The sequence below is a fragment of the Notolepis coatsorum genome, assembly GCF_963971535.1.
Source record: "Notolepis coatsorum genome assembly, chromosome: 7".
Classification (NCBI taxonomy): Eukaryota; Metazoa; Chordata; class Actinopteri; order Aulopiformes; family Paralepididae; genus Notolepis; species Notolepis coatsorum.
This window is the reverse complement of record NC_140171.1, coordinates 16563219-16588638: the sequence shown is the minus strand read 5'-3', so window position 1 is coordinate 16588638 and position 25420 is coordinate 16563219. Positions and strand designations below refer to the sequence as shown.

At 43.0% G+C, this 25420-nt stretch overlaps 1 protein-coding gene across 1 annotated transcript in view; it reads right to left on the bottom strand.

Annotated features, from left to right (window-relative positions):
- Positions 1–21989, bottom strand: part of psen2 (presenilin 2) — a 28256-nt gene extending 6267 nt beyond the window's left edge. The window contains exons 1-10 of the mRNA XM_084318067.1: positions 21869–21989; positions 21233–21408; positions 19372–19580; positions 9941–10082; positions 8959–9026; positions 6938–7158; positions 5987–6085; positions 3867–3935; positions 3081–3200; positions 2265–2380 (exon numbers count right to left, since the gene is read on the bottom strand). Coding sequence (XP_084174193.1) covers positions 2265–2380; positions 3081–3200; positions 3867–3935; positions 5987–6085; positions 6938–7158; positions 8959–9026; positions 9941–10082; positions 19372–19580; positions 21233–21373 — 1185 coding nt within the window. The 5' untranslated portion in view covers positions 21374–21408; positions 21869–21989. The remainder of the gene's footprint in view (positions 1–2264; positions 2381–3080; positions 3201–3866; positions 3936–5986; positions 6086–6937; positions 7159–8958; positions 9027–9940; positions 10083–19371; positions 19581–21232; positions 21409–21868) is intronic.
- Between the last annotated feature and the right edge of the window lie 3431 nt (positions 21990–25420).

The following is a 25420-nucleotide window of genomic DNA, read 5'->3' as shown; positions in this document are numbered from 1 at the left end:
ATAGTTCCACAAATTTTCTTCCAAGTGAGGAGAAAAACTACACGCGCGGGCTGTGGGCCTGTCCACAGGGGCCAAGTACTGTACTTAATAGGTGTTAACACACAGACGTCATTAGCTTTAGAATAACACACTATTAATACACTATCTTAATGTTATAAGTTCAGATGATTTATAAGCAACGTAACGCAGTGTCTAAAAAAAAGATTAAAAAAAAAGAGGCCTTGACGGCCGTTATAAAACGTGTGTTTTAACTTAATTAAAAACCATTAAAACAGTTCGAATTTTATGAGCGAACAAATTTCGGTAGGGTGCATTTTTTCCAACCTAATGGCTAAAAGTAAATTAATTTAATACGGAAACGGAGTGATAAAAAATGGCTTTTTCATCGGCTTTTTCATTATTGTGGGGGCCCTGATGTAAACTGCGCTGGGGCGCGATGAGGCGCGCGTTAACCCTTTCACTGCCACACTACAGAAGCGCTTAGTAATGCTTCACCTCAACTCCGTTTCTGGTAGAACTAGTGAGCGAATCTTTAATATTTTTTTTGATTCATATTCAGAGGTAATTCGTCGAGATATTTATAATTGGTATTTATCAAAAATAAATATTAGAAATATGGTAAAAAAAACTATTTATCCGTTTTTTTATCCGTCACTACCACACTACAGAAGGTTAACCTTTCACTACCACACTACAGAAGGTTAACCTAGTTGTTGTGTCTTTCACTACCACACTACATGTATTTACATCTAAATGCTTCTGGAGAGGCCATCAGAACATTGAACATTGACTTTAGCATGTCTATTTTTATCTCGTGTTATTTTAAATGCTAATAAAATCTTGAAACTTGATTACGTTTCTTGTTTATTATCAGGGCCCCTTTCACTACCACTACCAGTCACCAGACTCATTTTAATAACAAAGAGCCTCAGACTGGAAAGCTGCCAGGTGTTAATTGCCCTAGAGAGAGGGGGGCCATGGATTACAATGACTTCTGGGTAGTGTTGTAGTTGTTTCACTATTGTCACTGAATAGCCTGCTCGTCTCTTGAAGGCTATTATCTCTGAATACGTTTTGTGATAATCACCATGAATCATAGGAAGTAGCTTGCAAAGTATCCCACCAAAATGTTCAAGTGATGGCTTATTTTGAAGGTATGAATCTGTACTTTCATAATATGTAAAAAAAAAAATGAAGATCCCTCAACATGACCCTGAAGTCCATACCTGGTAACATAAATTTGTTAAATTTTCCATGACTGGAAATCTACCGGTAGTGTCGGGTAGTGTTTCTAGGTTTTCCAGTTAGAGTGTGGACTGTGGACCCTGAAAGATACCCTGGCCTACAAACCAAGCCATCTTTGTTTTGTACAGGCCCCCCCCCCCCCCCCCCCGCATAAAATAAATAATAAAATGAGTTCAACACCCTTTTCAATGAAAATTTAAATAAAGACAAAAAAATATATACAGTACAGTATTAGGGCTGACCCCGATTAGTTGAATAGTCGACTAATCGATCGAAAGTAGCCGTAGTTGACTGCCAACCTCTTAGTCGAATGCAAAAAATATAATATATTTTTTAATTATCATTCTTTCCAAAAGCAAAGAGGCCTAGAAGCGTGGCTAACGCTAATGGTGCGCATACCAGCGAGGCTAACTGCCTAAGAAAATGGGCACAGAGGCACTGAAAGAGGATTTCACCCATCTAATGAACACACTAGACTAGACAAATATCTAGATGTATCCATCAGTGGACCAATTGCATGCTTTCGCAGAGGACAAGGAGCCTTCAGTCGACCCCTTCAGACATTAAGCACCCCCCACAGCCAAAATGGAATGATACAAAAAAAAACTAAAAAAATTTTTCGGCCAATCAAAGTCGACTATACAAATCCTTAGTCGGGGACAGCCCTGCAGTATATACAATATTTCCCCCCTATCGTTCAGCCCTACTTTTGGGTTTGGCTGTAAGTAAGAAAGAACAGCTTTTATCCAAAGCGCTTTACAATTTGTTCCTCACATTTGACCCATTCACTCACACACCGATGGCGGAGGCGACCATGCAAGGTGCCAACCTGCTTGCTCAGGGACACTTCGACGCGCTGCCCCGGGAGTAGCAGGAATAATCGAAAACGGTCGGGGAACCTTCCAATTACCAGACGACTGCTCTACCTCCTGAGGCCGGCCAAAGCTAAAGTTTTGAACACTGGCAAAATGTGCACTGCATGTCTGAGGCGTTCTAAAGAAGACTTGAGGGAGACTTACTATGAGAATGGCCACAAAGCAAGCTAGCGTGGTGTTCCAGTCGCCCCCCGTGGCAGCAGCCTTCCCCACCAACACGCTGTAGAAGATGAAGTCTCCAAGACCCAGCTTCACTCCTCCTGTAGACACAGCAGTAAGATATAAGATAGGTTAACGGCTTCACTCCTATACAGAGACACAGTAGTAAGATATAATTAAGCAATAATACCCCGAAGCGCCGTGGGATGTCATGAATATTGCCACGGCTGTGATGCGCCCGCAGGCATCACAGCCGTGGCAATATTCATGACATCCCACAGGCTTCCGAGTGTATTATTGCTTTTATACAGCAGGTTGCGTCGGGAAAATATAGGATGAATACAGACAATTCTAGGGTCTTTTACATCGATTTCAGTGAACTTGGCGTGGAAAAATAGTTCCTAAAGATGTCTCGTTGCTATGGAATTTCAAATGGAGTAGGTCAACAACAAGCTTGGCGACGCAAACTAATGACGTATTAGTCGTCTAATGCAAGCGAAAGTCGGACAGTTCCGGGAGTTGGGCCAGTTCAATGCCCAGGCCATCGACTAGGTGGTGTTGTAGGATTCCCCGATCTCCACGAAAATATTTATAACATTTCAAAAACTAAAATCTCACTAATAACACTTTAACCTATTGTCCTATTGGTTAACAAACATATTGCTGAAAATATACACTATGACTGCTGTTGTGACCTGGTTAGTATGTTTACTCTTGGATACATAAAAGATTTATGACGTGATGTCATTTTGGGACCGGTACCGGACCCGTCGGGTGGAAGAGGTTAAAGAGACCACTCACTCTCCTCCAGGTCCTCCTCTGTTGAATAGGATCTGGACGTCCCAGGAGACACTCTGGCGTCTGGCTCCGCCACCCCGTCTCCCTCCGCAGCGCCGCCGTCACTCTGGTGGGCCTCCTCGTCTGACACGCAACATGGCAGCAGCAGTGGAACATGTGAATTCAAGAGCATGCTGGAAACCGACTCAAAATGGCCCATAAGCAATGGTTCACTTGTATTTTGTGATAAGACACTATTGTTTAAATGCCCCAATCAGTGATACAAAAACACACATGGGTGGCCCACTGCATGAAAATGATAATTATATACACACAGGGATGTGTTTTTATTCTCTGGTTGATTGACTGAACTCTTGATATAAGGACCAACACTAGACATCAGGTTAAAGGCGCTATAGATAACATTGAGCCACTAGATGTCACACTAGAGCACCAGCATATCATTTATCCAAACAGGTGCATTCCACGTGGGGAAATGGGAAGTAGGGAGGGGATACATGCAACATGTAAACAACAACATTCATTTTGGACACGCCAATTTATTTAATTTTTTTTTAATAAATGGTAAATTCATTCATCAATAAAAAAAAATGTGGGAGGGAAAGAAATACTTTTATTCCACACCTTTCTCTCAAAGCTCTGTGGATGTATTATTTTTAATGATTACTCTAGAATTGTATCTGTAGCACCTTTAAATATGTTTATCAAATTCCTCAAATTGAGATGGCAAACAAAACAAAAGAAGATCACAGATCGGGGGCATTAAAGTAGTAAGTACACTGCACACACCTGTATCATGATTGGACGTGTCTGTATGGGTTGACGGGTTGGCCATGCCCACCATCCAGATCATGGCAGCTGAACAACGCAGACAGAAGAAAGGGAGGTTCAACATTGACAGAAAAAAAAAACTATGCAAATAATGTACAGAGCTAAAGCAAAGTTACTCCCAGACGGGGTGCAACGTTTTTTTTTCAATACATGAAAGAAAATATGATTTGAGAGATATTTGTAAATTTACTGTTCAAAAAGCTAAGAAAGGATTAAAAGGAGGTGTATTTCTATTATTGGGGTTAACTTGTGGAACAATGCTGATATACAGTTAAGAATGATTAATTCGCTTTTGGTTTTTAAGAAAATGGTTTGTAAAGATATTTTTTTAAACTACAAATGTGAATAATACAGTTTTTTGCTATTTTCTTTTAGAATACTGTTTTGAGTCTTAATTTTGTTAAGAATATAGGACAGGCATATACAAGCATTATGCTTCAGTCTGTACCTTTTCAGTCACTGTAAAATCAAATATTGTTAAATGATTGTGCATATTGTATTGTGTGAGATGATGATTGAATAAACTAATACTGCTACAGAGGTAAAGTAGCAGAGTTCAAGCAGGCCTGCGCTCTACGTGAATACAAGGTTTCAGGTGCTCTTGGGTCTTTGGGAGAAGACTGTAAAGAAATACCAGGCACAATAGGAAAATATCTTTAAAAGCCTTTATTGTGTCGCGGTTACATAGTTAAAGAACACGTTTGGACCAAGATGGCCAATGCCCTGATGAAACATGTTGGCACCTTTTACAGTAAGTATGTGACAGAGGTACTGACTGACAAGAGGTGAACTGGGGTTAAAGGAGGGTTCCTGCTGAGTCTTAAAAAGTCTTCCATTTAGTATTCAGAAGTGTCAGCCTTAAAAGGTCTTACATATTATTCTGATAGGTCTTAAAACTGTCTTGTATTAGGAAGTTACTTCTGTGTAGTGATAACTTCTCTGTATCTTGTTTAAATGTCTTGTATTAGAAGTTACTTCTATGTAGTGATAACTTCTCTGTATCTTGTTTAAATGTCTTGTATTAGAAGTTACTTCTTGTGATAACTTCTCTTTATCTTGTTTAAATGTGTTTGGTGGTAAATGTCCAGGCTGTAAAGTAAGCAGTATTATAATAGTTAATAGTTCCTCCAACAATTCATATGGAATTACTTCTTTCATACTGTAGGCATTTTCCTTCATAGGTTTTTTTGCCAGTATGGCCGTGAAATAGGTATTCAATTATATTCAAAGTGGTCTTAAAAAGGTCTTAAGATGTCTTAAAGTAACTTGTTGAAACCGGCATGAACCCTGTAAAAAAGAAAAGTCACACTTCTAAAATTAAAAGTCAAATAACACATATTTTGTAACATGAAGGTTAATAGCAACCAAAATGTATCGAACTGCCTGAATAATCGTGATGAATCGAGAATCACTTTATTTTGTATTTATTTTTAAAATCCAAACAATAACTTCAAAGGCAACGGCAGGGAAGACGGGCTTGTTAAGATCACATGAGTATATGAGGGCAGGGAAGATGGGCGTGTTATGCTCACATGAGTATATGAGGGCAGGGAAGATGGGCTTGTTAAGATCACATGAGTATGTGAGGGCAGGGAAGACGGGCTTGTTAAACTCACATGAGTATATGAGGGCAGGGAAGATGGGCGTGTTATGCTCACATGAGTATATGAGGGCAGGGACGATGGGCTTGTTAAGCTCACATGAGTATATGAGGGCAGGGAAGATGGGCGTGTTATGCTCACATGAGTATATGAGGGCAGGGAAGATGGGCTTGTTAAGATCACATGAGTATATGAGGGCAGGGAAGATGGGCGTGTTATGCTCACATGAGTATATGAGGGCAGGGAAGATGAGCTTGTTAAGATCACATGAGTATATGAGGGCAGGGAAGACGGGCTTGTTATGCTCACATGAGTATATGAGGGCAGGGAAGATGGGCTTGTTAAGATCACATGAGTATATGAGGGCAGGGAAGACGGGCTTGTTATGCTCACATGAGTATATGAGGGCAGGGAAGATGGGCTTGTTAAGATCACATGAGTATATGAGGGCAGGGAAGACAGGCTTGTTATGCTCACATGAGTATATGAGGGCAGGGAAGATGGGTTCGTTGCGCTCCTGAGCCGTTTCCACCAGCATCCTCAAAGGGCCTTTGGGACACAGGACCGCCACTAAATCTGTAAACAAACAAAACCAACAGGGCTCAGAGAAAACCTGCAACGCTTTGAACAACTGAAACAAGTCAAAACACAAAAGTCTATTGTACTTCTTCTATTCTACTACTTATATTGTAGTTATATTTCTATTCTACTTCTTCTATACTACTTATATTCTAATTCTACTTCTTCTATACTACTACTTCTATTCTACTACTTCTATTCTACTTCTTCTATTCTACTACTTCTATTCCACTACTCCTATTCTACTTATTTTACTTCTATTCTACTACTTCTCATATTCTACTTCTTCTATTCTATTACTTCTTCTATTCTACTTCTTCTATTCTATTACTTATTCTATTCCACTTCTTCTATTCTACTTCTACTACTTCTATTCTACTACTTATATTATATTCTACTTCTTCTATTCTATTACTTCTATTATATTCGACTTCTTCTATTCTATTACTTCTTGTATTCTACTACTTCTATTCTATTACTTCTATTGTATTACTTCTTGTATTCTACTACTTCTATTCTACTTCTTTTATACTACTTCTACTTCTATTCTATTACTTCTTCTATTCTACTACTTCTATTCTACTACTATTATACTTCTTCTATTCTACTTCTACTACTTATATTCTACTATTTCTATTCTACTACTTCTATTCTACTTCTACTACTTCTATTCTACTATTTCTATTCTACTATTTCTATTCTACTACTTATATTCTACTTCTTCTATTACATCTATTCTACTACTTTTATTCTACTTATTCTAACAAAACGAACAGGGCTCAGAGAAAACCTTCAACACTTCTGAACTGAAACACATAAAAGTCAGAACCCATAGTCCAGGCAGCTCACCGTAGATGGAGATGGCCCCCAGGATGACCCAGGCCGACCACGGGGGCAGGTATTTGATGAAGACGAGGGCCATGAGGGCACTGATGACGATGAGGTAGGCCTGCTGGAGCTGCAGGGGGCCCTTCCAGTGGATACAGATCATCCCCACGGCGCCAAAGTTCCAGATGATCATGGCCACCGTGGGGTAGTCCATGGCCACGTTGTAGGTCTTGAACACCTCCCTGGGGGCAGAGGGGGCATTCAATTTTATAGAGCTTTACCATTTACACAAGGAGAGGGAGAGGAGGAGAGCAGAGGAGGAGAGAAGGGGAGGGGAGAAGGGGAAACCTGAAGAGGGGAGGAAAGGAGAGGAGAGAAGGGGGGACCTAAGGATGGGAGGATAGGAGGAGGAGAGCAGAGGAGGAGAGAAGGGGAGACCTGGGGAGGAGAGGAGAGGAGGAGGAGAGAAGGGGAGACATGAGGAGGGGAGGAGAGGAGGAGAGAAGGGGAGACCTGAGGAGGAGAGGAGAGCAGAGGAGGAGAGAAGGGGAGACCTGAGGAGGGGAGGAGAGGAGGAGGAGAGAAGGGGAGACCTGAGGAGGGGAGGAGAGGAGAGGAGGAGGAGAGAAGGGGAGACCTGAGGAGGGGAGGAGAGGAGGAGAGAAGGGGAGACCTGAGGAGGGGAGGAGAGGAGGAGGAGAGAAGGGGAGACCTGAGGAGGGGAGGAGAGGAGAGGAGGAGGAGAGAAGGGGAGACCTGAGGAGGGGAGGAGAGGAGAGGAGGAGGAGAGAAGGGGAGACCTGAGGAGGGGAGGAGAGGAGAGGAGGAGGAGAGAAGGGGAGACCTGGGGAGGAGAGGAGAGGAGGAGGAGAGAAGGGGAGACCTGAGGAGGAGAGGAGAGGAGGAGGGGAGAAGGGGAGACCTGAGGAGGGGAGGAGGAGGGGAGAGGAGGAGGAGAGAAGGGGAGACCTGAGGAGGAGAGGAGAGGAGGAGGAGAGAAGGGGAGACCTGAGGAGGGGAGGAGAGGAGAGGAGGAGGAGAGAAGGGGAGACCTGAGGAGGGGAGGAGAGGAGAGGGGGAGGAGAGGAGGGGAGACCTGAGGAGGGGAGGAGAGGAGAGGAGGAGGAGAGAAGGGGAGACCTGAGGAGGGGAGGAGGAGGGGAGAGGAGGAGGAGAGAAGGGGAGGCCTGAGGAGGGGAGAGGAGAGGAGGAGGAGAGGAGGAGGAGAGGAGGAGGAGAGAAGGGGAGACCTGATGAGGGGAGGAGGAGGGGAGGAGGAGAGAAGGGGAGATCTGAGGAGGGGAGGAGAGGAGGAGGAGAGAGGAAGTATAGCTAGTATATAGTACTTTCTTTTTTTATATGTTGTGGGACTTGTACAGCACTTTGTTCAATTTTGTCAGTGCTGTAAAGTTTAAACCTTTTTAAATCTTAGCCAAACAAAACACTTTGCTTTCATGAAATATTGTAAGCCGTCATTTGAGGCTTTATAAAAGCAGCACAATGAACACAAATCTGTCAGTGGCGAGTCCGACCTCATCTTAAATAACAAACAGCATTGCTTGTTGTAGTTAACAAAGAGAGGCAGAGTTGATTTTGCACAAGAAAATATATATAAAAAAATTATAATATTTGATGCGGCCCAGCCTCACCCAGACTCTACCTCCAGCGGCCCCCAGGTAAATTGAGTTTGAGACCCCTGCCCTAGACGCTAGCTAGCATGGATATCCCCCACACGCTAGCTAGCATGGATATCCCCCACACACTAGCTAGCATGGATATCCCCCACACACTAGCTAGCATGGATATCCCTTAAGGCGAATAAACAATCCTGTGGATCCATGAGCGCAAACCTGTTTAGCTAGCTCATTATCCCGACATGGAAACCATCTGTAAGGAAATAGAACAAGGGGGCTTGGCGTTCTTTGTCCCATTCAGAATGGACTCGGAAGGCTAATATTTCCCTTTTCTAAATACGGGGTCGCGGAATTCACAGGGAGACGAAGTCCCGCGGTAACTAGAGGGGGAGGAGGCAGGAGACTCACCCCAGGTACATGAAGCTGAACCAGAACAGCAGCATCAGAGAGGAGAGGATGAGCCAGCCGTGGATGAACTGGGAACAGAGAGAGACATGCGAGTCACACAAAACGTCAAGCCTGCTGAATGGACACCCAGTGACTTTATACAAGCCTGCTGAATGGACACCCAGTAACTTTATACAAGCACAGAGGAAAATACCTTACTATTCTACTACATCAACTTCTTCTATTCTACTTTTCTATCCTACTACATCAACTTCTTCTATTCTACTTCTATTCTACTACAACAACGTCTTCTATTTTACTTCTTCTATTCTACATATATTATACGTCTATTCTACTACATCAACTTCTTCTATTATACTACTTCTTCTATTCTACTACATCAACTTCTTCTATTATACTACTTCTATTCCACTTCATCAACTTATTCTATTATACTACTTCTATTATACTACTTCTATTCTACTTCTTCTATTCTACTACATCAACATCTTCTATTATACTACTTCTATTCTACTACATCAACATCTTCTATTCTACTTCTTCTATTCTACTACATCAACATCTTCTATTATACTACTTCTATTCTACTTCTATTCTACTACATCAACTTCTATTATACTACTTCTATTCTACTTCTTCTATTCTACTACATCAACATCTTCTATTATACTACTTCTATTCCACTTCTTCTACATCAACTTCTATTCCCGAATTCCCCCAAGGGGATCAATAAAGGAATATCTTCTATTCTACTTCTATGAAAAGTAGGACTAACCCCTCTGACTTCTGAGATTCTTTTCTGAACCCTTCTCACCTTGTAACAGCGGTACTTGCTGGACTAGGAGTTTCTTCTCACCTTGTAACAGCGGTACTTGCTGGACTAGGAGTTTCTTCTCACCTTGTAACAGCGGTACTTGCTGGACTAGGAGTTTCTTCTCACCTTGTAACAGCGGTACTTGCTGGACTAGGAGTTTCTTCTCACCTTGTAACAGCGGTACTTGTAGAGGAGCACCAGGAAGACGGTCATGACCACGATGACGCTGATCATGGTGAGGGTGTTGAGCAGCGAGTTAAGGAGCCGCTGGCCCACTGACGTGGTGTCCTCTGTGAAGGGCGTGTAGATCCTGGAGAGTCACACACAGGTCACACACAGGTCACATGCCAATTAGAGCGAGACTCGTTTAGGATTCAATATCGACCTAGACATTTTGGAGCTTAAATTCCAGATAGACTATATATCTACTGATACTTTTTTTCTTTTGAATAAAAAGTGGTGTAGTGGTTAACACTGTCGCCTCACAGCAAGAAGGTCCAGGGTTCGATTCCCGCTTGGGGACCAGGTTTCCATGATGCCAGGTACCCAGGTGGGGTATCTCCCAGGCCTTTCTGTGTGGAGTTTGCATGTTCTCCCTGTGCTCGCAAGGGTTTCCCCCCCGATAAGATAAACCCAATGGAAAAACATGCACAACAACAGATCGCTAACGCTGTGGCGTCCTTGACGAAGACGGACAGGAGCACTTGGATTGGTCCCCTGGCGCGGCTCACGTTGACGCCTGTCTGCTCCCGGCTGCCCTTGGGGGGGAAGGACGACGGGATGGGTTAATCGCAGAGACAAATCGCATCTGCGATCCTAAAGAGACAATGCATGCGTGTGTGTTCCGGTGTGTGTGCTAAACTAACCGCTGTGTGTACCACTAAAACATTGAGTGTCGTTGCATGCCGAATAAAGACCTCTGCAACAGGTCCTGCATTATTATTATTTTGAAAGTAAGATTTTTTTTAATGTCTTACAAAATATCCCTATTTTTTAATGATCAGTTAAAGGTGCTATAGAGTAACTTTTCTTTTCCTGATTAGTAATGGAATAGTTCCCAGTGACGGATTAGTAATGGAATAGTTCCCAGTGATTAGTAATGGAATAGTTCCCAGTGATTAGTAATGGAATAGTTCCCAGTGATTAGTAATGGAATAGTTCCCAGTGACTAGTAATGGAATAGTTCCCAGTGATTAGTAATGGAATAGTTCCCAGTGACTATGGAACAGTAATGGAATAGTTCCCAGTGACTATGGAACAGTAATGGAATAGTTCCCAGTGACTATGGAAGAGTAATGGAATAGTTCCCAGTGATTAGTAATGGAATAGTTCCCAGTGACTATCGAATAGTAATGAAATAGTTCCCAGTGACTATCGAACAGTAATGGAATAGTTCCCAGTGACTAATGGAATAGTTCCCAGTTTTGCCCATCCCTAACAGCGAGACATGCTGTGAAAGCAGCATAAGGAACTAAAATCCTCGCCTTATAGCCAAAAGAAACCACGCAGTGTGGGAGCATTTTGGATATGTAAAAAATTACGAGGAGATAGGTGAAGACGGAAATCCAAGATGCCAATGAAAAGTGACCAATGAAGTGACTGCAGACAGGACCAATGAAAAGTGAACCGTCTGTAGTGTGGTAGTGAAAGGATTTTTTTTTTTTTTTTTTTTTTTATAAATCTTTTCCCCCCTCCTTTTTCCTCCGATTTTCGCCCATCCCAATGTTAGTCGTTATGCCAATTCCCAATCCCCTTCCTGGTCGCTGCGCACGTACCCCCCACAGTCGGTCTGGGAGAGTGGAGGCTATCACGTGCTTCCTCCGACACACGTCTAGCCAATCAACCGCTTCTTTTCACCTGGCAGCGCGGACTCTCACTGAGAGCGTGTAACGTGTGGAAGGATCACACTACCGCCCTTAGATCCTATCCGCGCTTAGCAGGCGCCCCGACTGAACTGTAGGAGTCGCTGTTTACAACGACCCGGACCCACCCCGCCAGCTTCTCCCACCCTCTAACACTGCCAATTGTATTAGTGTGAACGGCCAGCCAAGCTGGTGACAACGCCGGAGCTGTGAGCTGGATTCGAACAGGCGAATCCAGCGTCTCCGGGGTTGGTGACAAACGCAATCTCCGCTACGCCACCTGACCGCCCTAAGGATTACGCTTTGTAAACTAATTGGAGGCTCTGCCAATGTAAACAAACTCGCTTCCCCAGAAACAGCACGGTGCACCTTTAGAAAGGGGACGAGAGAGAACCTGTTGGTTCGCATTACAAGTATTCTGTATTGTGAGTTTGGGTTGGGCCTCAGTAAGCCGCTACTCACCATTTCAACTCGAGTGGTTTCTAGGGAACTCAGTTTTTTATTTCCATTTTTTATTTGGTTACCATGGCCGTCCACTAAAAGTGCTTGTGTTTTTGACACTGAAACAGAATTAAAATCTCGCTCTGAAATCCCGCAAGGAGCGAGTTGTTGCAAGAAGTTGCAATTCTGAACGGCTCGTTTAAAAGAGGGAGGGTTCTCGTCGCGGCTGAACCGCAGAAAAGGCACAATGTGCATATTTAACATTCTCAGTGTTGGGACAACCCCTCGTTCTGTAACAACAATGCAACACACAGGAAAAGGATATCTTCACAATAGAACCCCTGTAATACCTATAGGGGCGCAGCGCCACATTTTATAAAAAAAGAAAAAATGTGCAGTGAAATTTTGGGACCAGCTTAGAAACAGATGCATCATTGTCTAATACGTGATTGATTGGTCCTCTGTTCCAGTGTGTGTGTGTGTATGTGTGTGTGTGTTAGGCTTGGGCGGTATAATTTTTTTCATACCGTCATACCTTGATGACCTAATACCCCGGTATACGGTATATGACGGTATGACTTTCATTTTCATCAGCGGGGGGGTGGGGGGGGGGTGGCAACTCGTGTTACCAAGTAAACAAATTACGGAGATGGCCAGAAGCCCGCAGCATCCAGTACTACCAACGTTAGCTCTCAGAATGGTAGCCAGAAGCCTGCAGCATCCAGTACTACTAACGTTAGCTCTCAGAATGGTAGCCAGAAGCCTGCAGCATCCAGTACTACTAACGTTAGCTCTCAGAATGGTAGCCAGAAGCCTGCAGCATCCAGTACTACTAACGTTAGCTCTCAGAATGGTAGCCAGAAGCCTGCAGCATCCAGTACTACTAATGTTAGCTCTCAGAATGGTAGCCAGAAGCCTGCAGCATCCAGTACTACTAACGTTAGTTCTCAGAATGGTAGCCAGAAGCCTGCAGCATCCAGTACTACTAACGTTAGCTCTCAGAATGGTAGCCAGAAGCCTGCAGCACCCAGTACTAACGTTAGTATTGTGTATTCAAAAACACACCGGACTGCGATGTAACGTTTTACCGTTTATTTGCTTGCTCCACCAGTGCACAACAACACACGTTACCACAACGCTTTACGGTATTTTCACAGCACTGTCGCAACATTACCGTAAAGCGTGAACACCGTTGTGATCCACATACACAACAGTTAGCTCTCAGAATAGCCAGTTAGCCTGCAGCACCAGCAACGGTAAGCGTGTCTCATTTAATTTCCACCACTGAAGCGGGGTTTCCCCTCCTCCTGTGTGTAGAAGACAACCACTCGCTCCACTAGTGAGGACTGGTCTCGCCCTCTGCTGGCGCGTGTGTGCACTACAACAAACCACTGTCAAAACCCTGTTTCAGTGTAATATAAACTGAAACGCATCTGTGATTTTGACGGTATTGATTTTCAATACCGTCGGGATTTCTAAATACCCTGGTATACCGTAATACCGTTATACCGCCCAAGCCTAGTTGACATCATTTGACAGTTGACAGGGGGCTGGAAAGTTGATTTAATAAAAAAGAAATCCTCATTTAATCAGACTAATCACTTTATTCTAATTGAGGATTTAGTTTGAGGATAAAAAAAAATATTAAAAAAAATAAAAATGAAATGAGAATGATTTTTTTTATTTACATTATTTTATTAAAAACGAAGGTTCGAATGTCCATTCGAAAAACCCTGACGAAGTTATAATCACTTTATTCAAATTGACGATTTAGTTTGATAAAAAAAGAAAGAATTTATAAAAAAAAAGAAAAAATTGAAATTTTTTATTAAAAAAAAACGTCTGTTCGAAAAACCCTGACGAAGTTTGAATCCCAAAAACAGGCTTCGGGGACAGCCTTACCAAACATTATTTATATTATTCAAATGGTACTCAAACATGTTCCGTTGTGATGTCACAGTATGATGTCATAATAGACCATTCTAGAACATTTGTGATGTCACAGTATGATGTCATAATAGACCATTCTAGAACATTTGTGATGTCACAGTATGTAGACATTTGTGTATATATTCAACAATTCTCTCTTTCCTAGGGAGGTGTTAGTAGGGCGTAGGATGTATAGGGTTAGGGAATTTGTTCATAATCCTCTTAGGTGCTATAGGTGCCAGGGGTTTGGCCATATAGCTACCACGTGTATGAAGGGGATGAGGTGCGCTAGGTGTGGCGAGGAACATGAATATGGGAAATGTGGAGAGGGAGTGAAGCCGAAGTGCTGTAGTTGTGGTGGGGAGCATAGTGTAGCGTTTCGGGGGTGCGAGGTGATGATGAAGCAGGTCGCGGATCGGAGAGAGAGAAGGGAGGGTAAGTTGACGTATGCTGGGGCGGTTAGCAGGGCAGGACAGGGGAGCCAAGAAAGGGTGCAGGGGGTTGAAGGAGGGCATTTGGCAGTGAGGGTAGAGCAGGTGGAAAGAGACAGGGGAAGGGAGGAGAAATTAGGTATTGTGGCCTTCGTGGCAGGGGTAGTTACTGGTATGGCAGAGGTTACGGGTAGAACAGAGATGGTGAAGATGATAGTTAGGATAGCGGTTCAACATCTGGGATTGGAAGGTCTGGACTGGAAGGAGGTGTGTAAAGAATTGGCTGAGGGGGCTGCGAGGGACAAGGCTGCGAGGGACAAAGCAGCCCAGGATAAGATAGCAGGGGGCAAGGAGGGTCCCGCGGAGGGGGGCTCAGGCAGGAAGTAGCAGCAGTAGCTGCACTCCAATGGACAATGTAGTTGATGACGGGGTCCAGTAGAAGAAGAAAAAGAAGGTGAAGAAAGAGAAGAAGGAGAAGAAGAAGAGCCCATAAAAAGAATTGCGGAGGGCAGTAATACGCCACGATGCGTCTACTCTGCCGGAAATTCAAATAAGAAGAAGAAGAAGAAGAACAACATAGATTGAAGCCTGCATTTCTCAACCAAGGTGCCTTGCCTACCATTTTGCTGTGGAAAGTGTCCACAACGGCTAGCTAGCTGTTCTACTTGAATACTGAATGTTAATATTGAATCAGACAATATTGAATACTGAATGTTAATTCAGGTTGACAGTTGTGTGTGTTGCATGTTCAACGTTAAACTATTGTGCAACCTTATTCACTGTACAAATAACTTATTTGGAAGTTGCCCTTGTGTTTGCCATTTCATTGAAATTATGTTTTTAAATTGCAGGAAATTACAGCAAATGGCTCTTCTCATTGCAATTATTTTCAATATAATTTGATTTTTTTTGTATTAAATAAAATACTTGTCATAAATGTTAGAAGTGTGTCCGACTCTTAACCACCAAAAACTGCACAGAATATGGTGTATATCAGGCCAGTTAGGGTACAGACCCTCACCTGCATCTTGTGTTACTGTTTACTTTTCTCATATATTTATATTCAGAGTTAATTATACTGTTTATTTTCCCCATATTTCTATATTCAGATTTGTGTAATATTTATTGTCTTTCTACTATTACCCTGCCCATACCTGTACCCCCCCCCCTCCCTCCCCCATGCTGCTAATGACACTCGAATCTCACATTTTACATAAATCCACGACGAGGCCCAGAACCATTGGACTGTCGTGACAGAAGAGACGGTGGAGAAGAATGAATTAACTGTTCAAGGACAATACAGAATGGGTACAGAGGCTATGTTTATGGAAATAAACATGAGGATCTAAGGAAAGAGATCACGTTGCAGTGTCGTTTCTTATGACTAACAGATGTACTAACGGGGGTGGATACAAACACAACGCAGAACAGGGAGTCACAAAGGAGATGATGAGATGAGATTGGCTGATTACCGAAGAATCCAACAATCGACTAAGACCAAACTGAACAATAAATCGACTAATCGAATGAAAGGGACCATCTGCCCCCTATACAAACCACCCTCGGAAGCCAGCCTCTTTGATGTGGGGCCAGAGTTAAGGGCATGGCTACAAGATACAGAGTTGGACCTCTGACGTTACACGAAAGAAGAAGAAGAAGACTCATCAGGCCTAGAAGACTCACCAGCCCTAGAAGACTCATCAGAAGACTCATCAGAAGACTCATCAGCCCTAGAAGACTCATCAGAAGACTCATCAGCCCTAGAAGACTCATCAGAAGACTCATCAGAAGACTCACCAGCCCTAGAAGACTCATCAGCCCTAGAAGACTCATCAGAAGACTGATCAGAAGACTCATCACTTGACATGAAACAAAAAGCAGGATGAACGACGCGAAAGCCAGTAGGAACAGAGGACACCAGCTGCCTCATGAGACGTGACATGGGATGTTCGTTGTTCGATATTGGCTTTTTTACCGATATCCGATATACCGATATTGTCCAACTCTTAATTTCCAATACCGATATATGCAGGGGTTCCCCCCCAAAAAAATGGAATAATTTCAGGTAATTAACATTACATATCTCTTGTCGTGGAATTTAACATTACATATCTCTTGTCGTGGAATTACCACAACGTTATGCCTACTTTTGACAATAAATAAAATAAGAATTTGTTCGTACTTGCTTGCCTGGGTAAATAAAGGTTAAATAAATGTAAAAAAAAAAAAAAAAAAAATTGAAAAATGATACTGATCATTTCTGATATTACATTTTAATGCCAATATCGGCCGATAATATCGATAGGCCGATAATATCGGACATCCCTAGATGTGACTAAGAACGTCCCTAAAAGAGTTGCATGAGGAAACATGAGACGTGACTAAGAACGTCCCTAAGAGAGTTGCATGAGGAAACACGAGACGTGACTAAGAACATCCCTAAGAGAGTTGCATGAGGAAACACGAGACGCATGTGAGCTGCCGTTCTTAAGCCTCAACACAGGACACGGGTGTCTCCTGGAGGCATGAGTCAAGGCTGCTTCATGACGCTCTGCTGCTTCCCACTTACAACGTGAATGAAAACAAGAGAGAAAGAAATCAAGTGCCCTCCGGCAAAATAGATAAGGGGAACGAGCGCATCCCGGGGAGACGTCCGAGTGTCCATGACGACGGCGCAGAGGACAGCGTACACTCAACCATTAAACGACGTGCTTATTTTGAGCTCGAGATTCTCCCCTCTGTTGTATAAAACCTTGGTCACCATTGTCAATCAGGTTGTACGTGTTTTAATTGATTTGTTATCCTTGATTTCTGCCTCGTCTTGTTGTCTTATTGTTGTGATTTTATAGTCTGTGATTTTAGATACTTTTAATGCTTATTTCTTTATGTACTCGTAACTGTAAATGATGGAAATCTCAGTTTCAAGTTTAAATAAAGGTTTGAGAATTTTATGAGAATGAAATATTTTACGTAAAATGTAGGGATGGGTAAAACTCACAAAATTACTATTCGATAGTCACTGGGAACTATTCAATCACCTCCCCACACGTTAACATATTTTGTTTTTACTTATCATTTACTTACTCATCATTGCTAACAGCTAGATATGAGCGAGTCACAGCAGGCTAAATGTTATTTCCAGGAACAAAAGCATTAATTCCGAAAGTTACATTGTTGATGCTTAAAATGGCTGAGCTTCCACTTTAACGTATGGTTTTGTATTTACTTAGTAACGAACGTACAGAGCTAGCGTATTTCGGGAATAAAAGCATTCATTCTGAACGTTACATCACTGATGCTTGAAATGTGTGAACTAACCAGATCCAGTGGCGGCTGGCCACTGGGGGCGCTCGGTGCCGCCCCCCCTGTTAAAAGAGAGAAGAAAAAGAAATATATTTTTTTTGTTTTTTGTTTTATAGCCCTATAAATAATATAAACATGTTTAAAATGAATAATATTTACTCATTTTAAGTATGTTTGTGTTTCCAATGCACAATATAACGTTAATATATCAAATAAAAAAGAATCGTTTTCCTGAACAGGAAGTGACTCACTGCGCATAGCCGCATTTCTCCCTAGCCGTATTTCTCGCCCGGGCTAGACGCAATAGCGCTCTGAGTGCGTCATCGCTGTATCCGTCGCAGCCAATCAGTGCGTAACGCGCTGTGCGTTGAAATATGATGTATTATGTTGGAAGCCGGGCGCGATTTGAAGCGGTCTAGGCAAGCAGCCTTAGCAGTTTTTTTTATTTCCGTAGCCGCATTTTGCGGAGACGCTCTCTGATTGGCCGACGCGGCGACGACAGTACTTTTCCGTAGCCGCATTTTGCAGAAGTGGATGGTAGATCGCCAGGTAGTTTGCCGGATGTTCGATGCTGTGTGTTGTGATGCAGTCTCGAGTCTGGACAGTGGGCAGTGGAATATACATCGACAACAGTCTGGGGGACAGTCAGTGGACATACACTTTATTAAGCCCTCCGGCTGGACCACGTTTCAATTAAACAAAGTGAGTTAATTCTCTTTCTCTCTCTCTCTCTCTTAGCCACTCAGCTAACGCTAGCCGCTGTTAGCCACTCAGCTAACGCCTCTCTCTCTCTCTCTCTCTCTCTCAGCCACTAGACTGTAGTCTATCACTCTGCCCTCAGGTTCTTTACTGTTGACATGTACTGTATGATTACCATTGCCAAGATTCCTTTATTGCCACACAACCAGGTTGGTGGTATTGTGATCGGTACAGAGTGTATTGCTCTACAGTACATAAAACCTCTCACTAACGTGATTCTCTCTCTCTCTCTCTCTCTCTAACTAACGTGATTCAGCCACTCAGCTAACATCTCTCTCTCTCTCTCTCTCTCTCTCTCTCTCTCTCTCTCTCTCTCTCTCTCTCTCTCTCTCTCTCTCTCTCTCTCTCTCTCTCTCTCTCTCTCTCTCTCTCTCTCTCTCTCTCTCTCTCTCTCTCTCTCTCTCTCTCTCTCTCTCTCTCTCTCTCTCTCTCTCTCTCTCTCTCTCTCTCTCTCTCTCTCTCTCTCTCTCTCTCTCTCTCTCTCTCTCTGGAGACGGAGCGAGTTTGTTTCTAACTTTTCTATTTATATATTGTGTTTCAAGTTGTGAATTAGACTACTTTATTTGACTGGTTGTGTGTTGTTGGTGGTTTGGTAGTGTTGTGGGGAGTCAGTGTTCGCTTGGTCAGCTGTCCGCTGCCAGTGACATGCCAATGCGTGGTACATGTTTGCAAAATGTTTGGTATAGCGCCCCCCATTGAGAAGAATGTACCGGCCGCCACTGACCAGATCGCTTTCTACTGAACGCACAGAGAGGAAACTGGCATCCATCTTCTCGTCTCTCTCTGGAGAAGACGATAAGCTAATTTCCCAAAATGTTGGCGTGTTCTTTTAACACGACAACAAGGACGGCGCGCGCGACCGCAAAATACTCACAGCTGCTGGCCGTTCTTCTCGGTGTAGAAGCTGACCGACTTGATGGTGGCCACCACCACCACCATGCAGAGGGTGACGGGCACGAACAGCATGATGACGTGCTTCGCCCCGTACTTCAGCGTGAGCTCCTCCTCCACGTCCTCCATCACGTGGGGCTCCCGCTCTACGGAGCTGTGGTCCACCGCTGCGGGGTCCCCCCTGGTCTGACGCTGCGGAGCCACAATAATACATCACATTACATTTAGGGCTGGGACTTTATCACATTCATTTTGATTAATTAACTACAGAAAGAATTAAAAGTAAAAAAAAATTGATGCATTTAATCGCATGATGATTTTTCTTTATTGTGTAAGAATGTTACCTTTCAAAGGAGACCAGACTCATGCATGTGCTATAAGTATAAAGTATAATAAATGGCAAATAACTTTTTTTCTTAGTCTGGTTTGTTCAAAAATAAAAATAATAAAATAATAAAAATAAGAGAAAGTGAGATCAATCAAGTTTTTTTTTTCAATGGTCAACTGTTCTGGAATGTACTTGAAAGTACTGCGTTTTACTTTTACCTCGAAAGAGCTTGAGTTTACAAAAGGTCCTATATACAGTATATATTATTCCTAAAATTGCTGCACTTTGTTAAAAACTGCATTGATCTGTTGGTCTGTGTAGTAGCTAATACAGGATTTTGCTGCTTAAACGTATGTATATTCATTGATTCACTCGTATACCAAAATTCATTTGAATTGAAAAATTTTGCTTTTCGCATCAAATATTGATATGGGGTTAAAATGTGATTAATTTAGATGAATTAAATTAACTATAAAGTCTCGAATTAATTCAAGTACAAAATTGTATCGAGTCCCACCACTACATTGCGCACCGACGTCAAAGTCACCTTCGTTCTCGTCGATGGACCAATCAAATCAACCGAGGGGAGGGATTACAAATATGAGGTATCTGAAGAGAAATCGACAGCAAGACAAACCATAATGGAGGAGAGGCTAATTTTGGCAGTTTCCAGCAAACCTTGTTTGTACGACCAGGTCTTACCGCGACCAAGATATGAACAGCAACGCTGTGGGCTGCGAGTAGTAATGTATGTAACTCATGTGTAACATCAGCTGAGGTAGCAACGGTAATCAGTGGTAATGTATGTAACTCATGTGTAACATCAGCTGAGGTAGCAACGGTAATCAGTAGTAATGTATGTAACTCATGTAACGTTAGCTGAGGTAGCAACGGTAATCAGTGGTAATGTATGTAACTCATATGTAACATCAGCTGAGGTAGCAACGGTAATCAGTAGTAATGTATGTAACTCATGTAACGTTAGCTGAGGTAGCAACGGTAATCAGTGGTAATGTATGTAACTCATACATCAGCTGAGGTAGCAACGGTAATCAGTGGTAATGTATGTAACTCATGTAACGTCAGCTGAGAGCAAGAAAAATGCGTCCAATGTGATCACAGCCTTAGCGTTGTCGCCGGTGGTGTTGTACCTTTTATAGGAGTAGCCATTAAGACAACCCCTCTATTGAATAAAAAAAAAAGTAAATAACATTTGTTACCAAATTAAACTATTGCTATTAGCTGGGGATGAATGAATGAATGAAATTAATTCATGATTTTTTTTTAACAGATTGCAGAATGGGTACAACAATACAGTACAGGTCAATACACACAATTGTTAAGGGGATGCAGACCAGAGAGAAAGACTTCGTCTTGTTTACATCAGGGTCCCCCATTTTCAATTCATAGTGCACCCTCTGTAACACCTTCAATCACCCCTGGGGAGGGGTCCCGTCCCAGGAGCTTTACCCCACTGGTCAGAGAGGCGAAACTAAAAGTGATCTGGCTTGTTTACCCTTTTGGGGTCCATGTCTGCGCCGGGCGGGGCTTGGTCAGAGTCTGGCAGGTAGGATGGCACAGCCGGTGTCTCAGAAGGGACCAGAGCTGTCCTCTCATTATAGGAGTCCTCCTCCTCCTCGCTGTCCGAGACGTTCATGGGTGGAATTGTCACAACAACACAGAGGGGGGAACCTGCAACGATGGTTTGATTGATTGATTGAAAATTGTATCAACAGATTGCAGAATGGGTACAATACAGTACCGCTCAATACACACAATTGTTAAGAAGGGGATGCAGACCAGAGAAAGACTTTAGTCTTGTTTACATCAGGGTCCCCCATTTTCAATTCATCATATTGGTCGCATTTTGTCGTTACAAAACTCACGTTAGTTGGTATTTGTCGTGATGCTTTGTTTATAGAAATGACATAACAACGCTCTACTGTTATTATACCTCTATATATATACATATTTACAACCTGTATGAAATAATAACACCGTACGTGTCTGTTCAGAATTAACTTGGCTGTGTTAGCTAGAAAGGCTAGACGTCAAGATTAAAAGACTAAAGAAGACTAAAGCTCAGCCAACTTAGCTTTAGTCGTGAGTACGTACGTTACCACATCGGATACAAACTAGTGACAAACTTTACCGTCTTTCGGTCTTTATTTAGCCAACATCAACAAAGCTGAGTAAAAAAAAATGCTGTTGTTCTTCCACCGACGACAGTGCGAGGAGGCGAAGCATCGAGGAAGTCTGGCGTGTGTCAGCTGACTCGGGCTAGGCCACGTGACCCGTGAGAGCTACGTCACTCACAAACTTGTGATCTGTGTGTGTGTGTGTGCGTGTGTGTGTGTGCGTGCGTGCGTGTGTGCGTGCGTGTGCGTGTGTGTGTGTGTGTGTGTGTGTCCTGTGCCTCTATAATACATTCCAATCAGCCTATTTGGTTCCATTTTGAGGCTAGACATTTAAATAGCATAGTTAGGCCTATTATAAGAAATCTAAAGGGGAATGTCACCCAATTCAAGATTTCATACCATACATGTTATTCCTGTGGACTATTCAGACAGTCTCTCCCAAATTCAGACGCTGGCAGTGAAATGTCATGTTTGGGAGAGAGGGCGAGAGAGGGCGAGGGCGACGGGACTGTACATTTACTACAGTAGAGCGCCACAGTAGAAGAAAGCTCTCTCTTGGATGTACTGTATGAAACTCGTTCTGTGGCTCCGCAAGATCAGTCCCCTGTTCATTGTCGACGGAGCAGCTCCAGACTTTATATACCGGTGGTGAAGTTTCATTCTCACTTCCACACTCCTACACGGAGAGAGTTGGAAGATGTTTCAATGTGCTGTCAAACATCTTGGTTCTTGGCCCAAAGAGGAAGTGAACATAGTTACAGATGCTGCTTATTGAATTGACAATCCTCTGCCCCCCCCCCCATTCCTTTGAGTCTACTTCACAAATACAAACCCAAAAAAAAGGTAAATAGTTTCACTTCATGGTCTGGTTCCCTTTTGCAGAAAAGATAGTTTTTTTTTCTGATAGCTACATCACTGCTTAGCTCGTATGTGTTCAGACAGGCTTAGAATGTGGCTAGACTGTGACGTACAGGTTCCTGGGAGCTATACTTGAACAATAAACTGGACTGGTCTGACAACACAGAGGCCCTCTACAGGTCTTTCAACGTGCTGCAGTCATTACAGTCTGTGGCCGCCAGCGTCCTCTTCATCATCCCAGTCTGTTGCCGCCAGCGTCCTCTTCATCGTTACAGTCTGTGGCCGCCAGCATCCTCTTCATCATTACAGTCTGTGGCCGCCAGCGTCCTCTTCATCATTACAGTCTGTGGCCGCCAGCGTCCTCTTCATCATTACAGTCTGTGGCCGCCAGCGTCCTCTTCATCATCACAGTCTGTGGTAGCCAGCGTCCTCTTCATCATTACAGTCTGTGGCCGCCAGCGTCCTCTTCATCATTACAGTCTGTGGCAGCCAGCGTCCTCTTCATCATCACAGTCTGTGGCAGCCAGCGTCCTCTTCATCATCACAGTCTGTGGCAGCCAGCGTCCTCTTCATCATCACAGTCTGTGGCAGCCAGCGTCCTCTTCATCATCACAGTCTGTGGCAGCCAGCGTCCTCTTCATCGTTACAGTCTGTGGCTGCCAGCGTCCTCTTCATCACTACAGTCTGTGGCAGCCAGCGTCCTCTTCATCATCACAGTCTGTGGCCGCCAGCGTCCTCTTCGTCATTACAGTCTGTGGCCACCAGCCTCCTCTTCATCGTTACAGTCTGTGGCAGCCAGCGTCCTCTTCATCATCACAGTCTGTGGCAGCCAGTCTACGTGGTAGGGGTGGAGCTGGACTAGCGGTGAGAGGAGGAGCCTTGCTAAGCTCCATGCCATCAGGGAAAACCCCTCCCACCCACTATACTTGGCTGACAGGAGGAGCACGTTCAGTGCTAGACTAACACTCCCAAGATGTAGCACTGAAGGGCACAGGAAGTCCTTCATTCCGACAGCCATCAGACTTTACACTGCATCACTGAGCACAGAGTGACAGTTACCATCTTCCTGGACTTTTACTTTTAAAACAACATTGTCAATATTACACTTACTGTACACTTAATGTAGATCTGTGAATCCCGGACCGCATTTAATTTAATTCTTAGGCTTATTTTATTCTTTATTCTTAGGCATTTTTTTGTTATTCTTATTCGTGATTTTGTTTTGTCTACCTAAATGTTTACTGTGAGCGATTTGTTGTGCCAAATTTCCTTCGGGATGATTAAAGTATTTCTATTCTATTCTATTCTATTCTATTATTATTATTATTATTATTATTATTATTATTATTATTATTATTATTATTATTATTATTATTATTATTATTATTATTATTATTATTATTATTATTATTATTATTATTATTATTATTATTATTATTATTATTTTATTTTATTTGTCCTGCCTGTACCTCCCCTCCCCTGTGCTGACCATTTTGTCAGACACAATTTGTAAATGTAATAAAGGAATCTTGACTTGACTTGATTTATGATTCTGTGTTTACATGCAATTCGGTGTTATTGCAGTATTTTCTTTCAAACTGATTTTGTCACAGAGGTCAGTACATTTAAAGCCTTTACGGTCTACTTTACGGTTTACAAAAGTTACAGGTTGAAAAAGCCCTCAGCTCGGAACTAGGCAAAATCTGCATATGGCTCGCCGACAACAAACTATCATTACACATGGGCAAAACAGAGTCCATTCTCTTCGGTTCAAATAACAAACTCAGCAAGACCGACGGCTTCTCGGTTACAGTGGGTGACAATATTATCACAAGGAAAGATGAAATTACCTACCTGGGTTCCATCCTAGAGGCTAATCTTTCCTGTGACAAAATGGCATCCAATGTAATAAAAAAAGTCAACCAACGAACGTGATTCTTGTACCGGATCTCCTCTCTGGTAAACAAGAATACCCTGAAGACTCTAGCAGGAGCACTCATTCAAGGGTACTACGACTATGCTTGCACCTCATGGTACCAAAGCACCTCAAAGGCACTAAAAAACAAATTACAAACATCTCAAAACAAGCTAGTCAGACTACTGCCTAGAACCCACCTCACCCCTGCCCACTTTGACAACCTAGGATGGCTTAGAGTAGACGACAGAGTACAGCAACTTGCAATGGGCCTGGTCTACAAGATACACTACGCGGCCAAGGTACCCATGTACATGTCAAAATACTTCCCAAAGGTCAGTGAATACCACGATCACAACACCAGAGGGAGCTCCACAAATCATGTAAAACCCAGATTCGGCTCAAACAAGGGACTAAACACGTTTCGCAATTATGCCACATCAATGTGGAACGCCCTACCTAAAGCTGTAAAGGAATGTGAATCACTACCCACTTTCAAAAACACTCTCAAAAAACACCTACGGGAGACTGCAATTCGAAACTGGCCCCTACAAATGTCCTAACCTAGTTGTACAGTAAATGACCAAGTAAGGCTTTGTCAGTATTCCAATGTACAGTGTAAAATGTGTGTGTGTCCCCTACCCAACCCCCCCCCCCCCTCCAATGTACAGCCCTCACCCACCCACCCAACCCCACCCCACCCACCCAACCTCCTCCAATGTACAGTTTCTATGCCAAATGTATATACAGTACACTCTTTTTCTGGACACTTTTGTATCACAAACAGTACTGT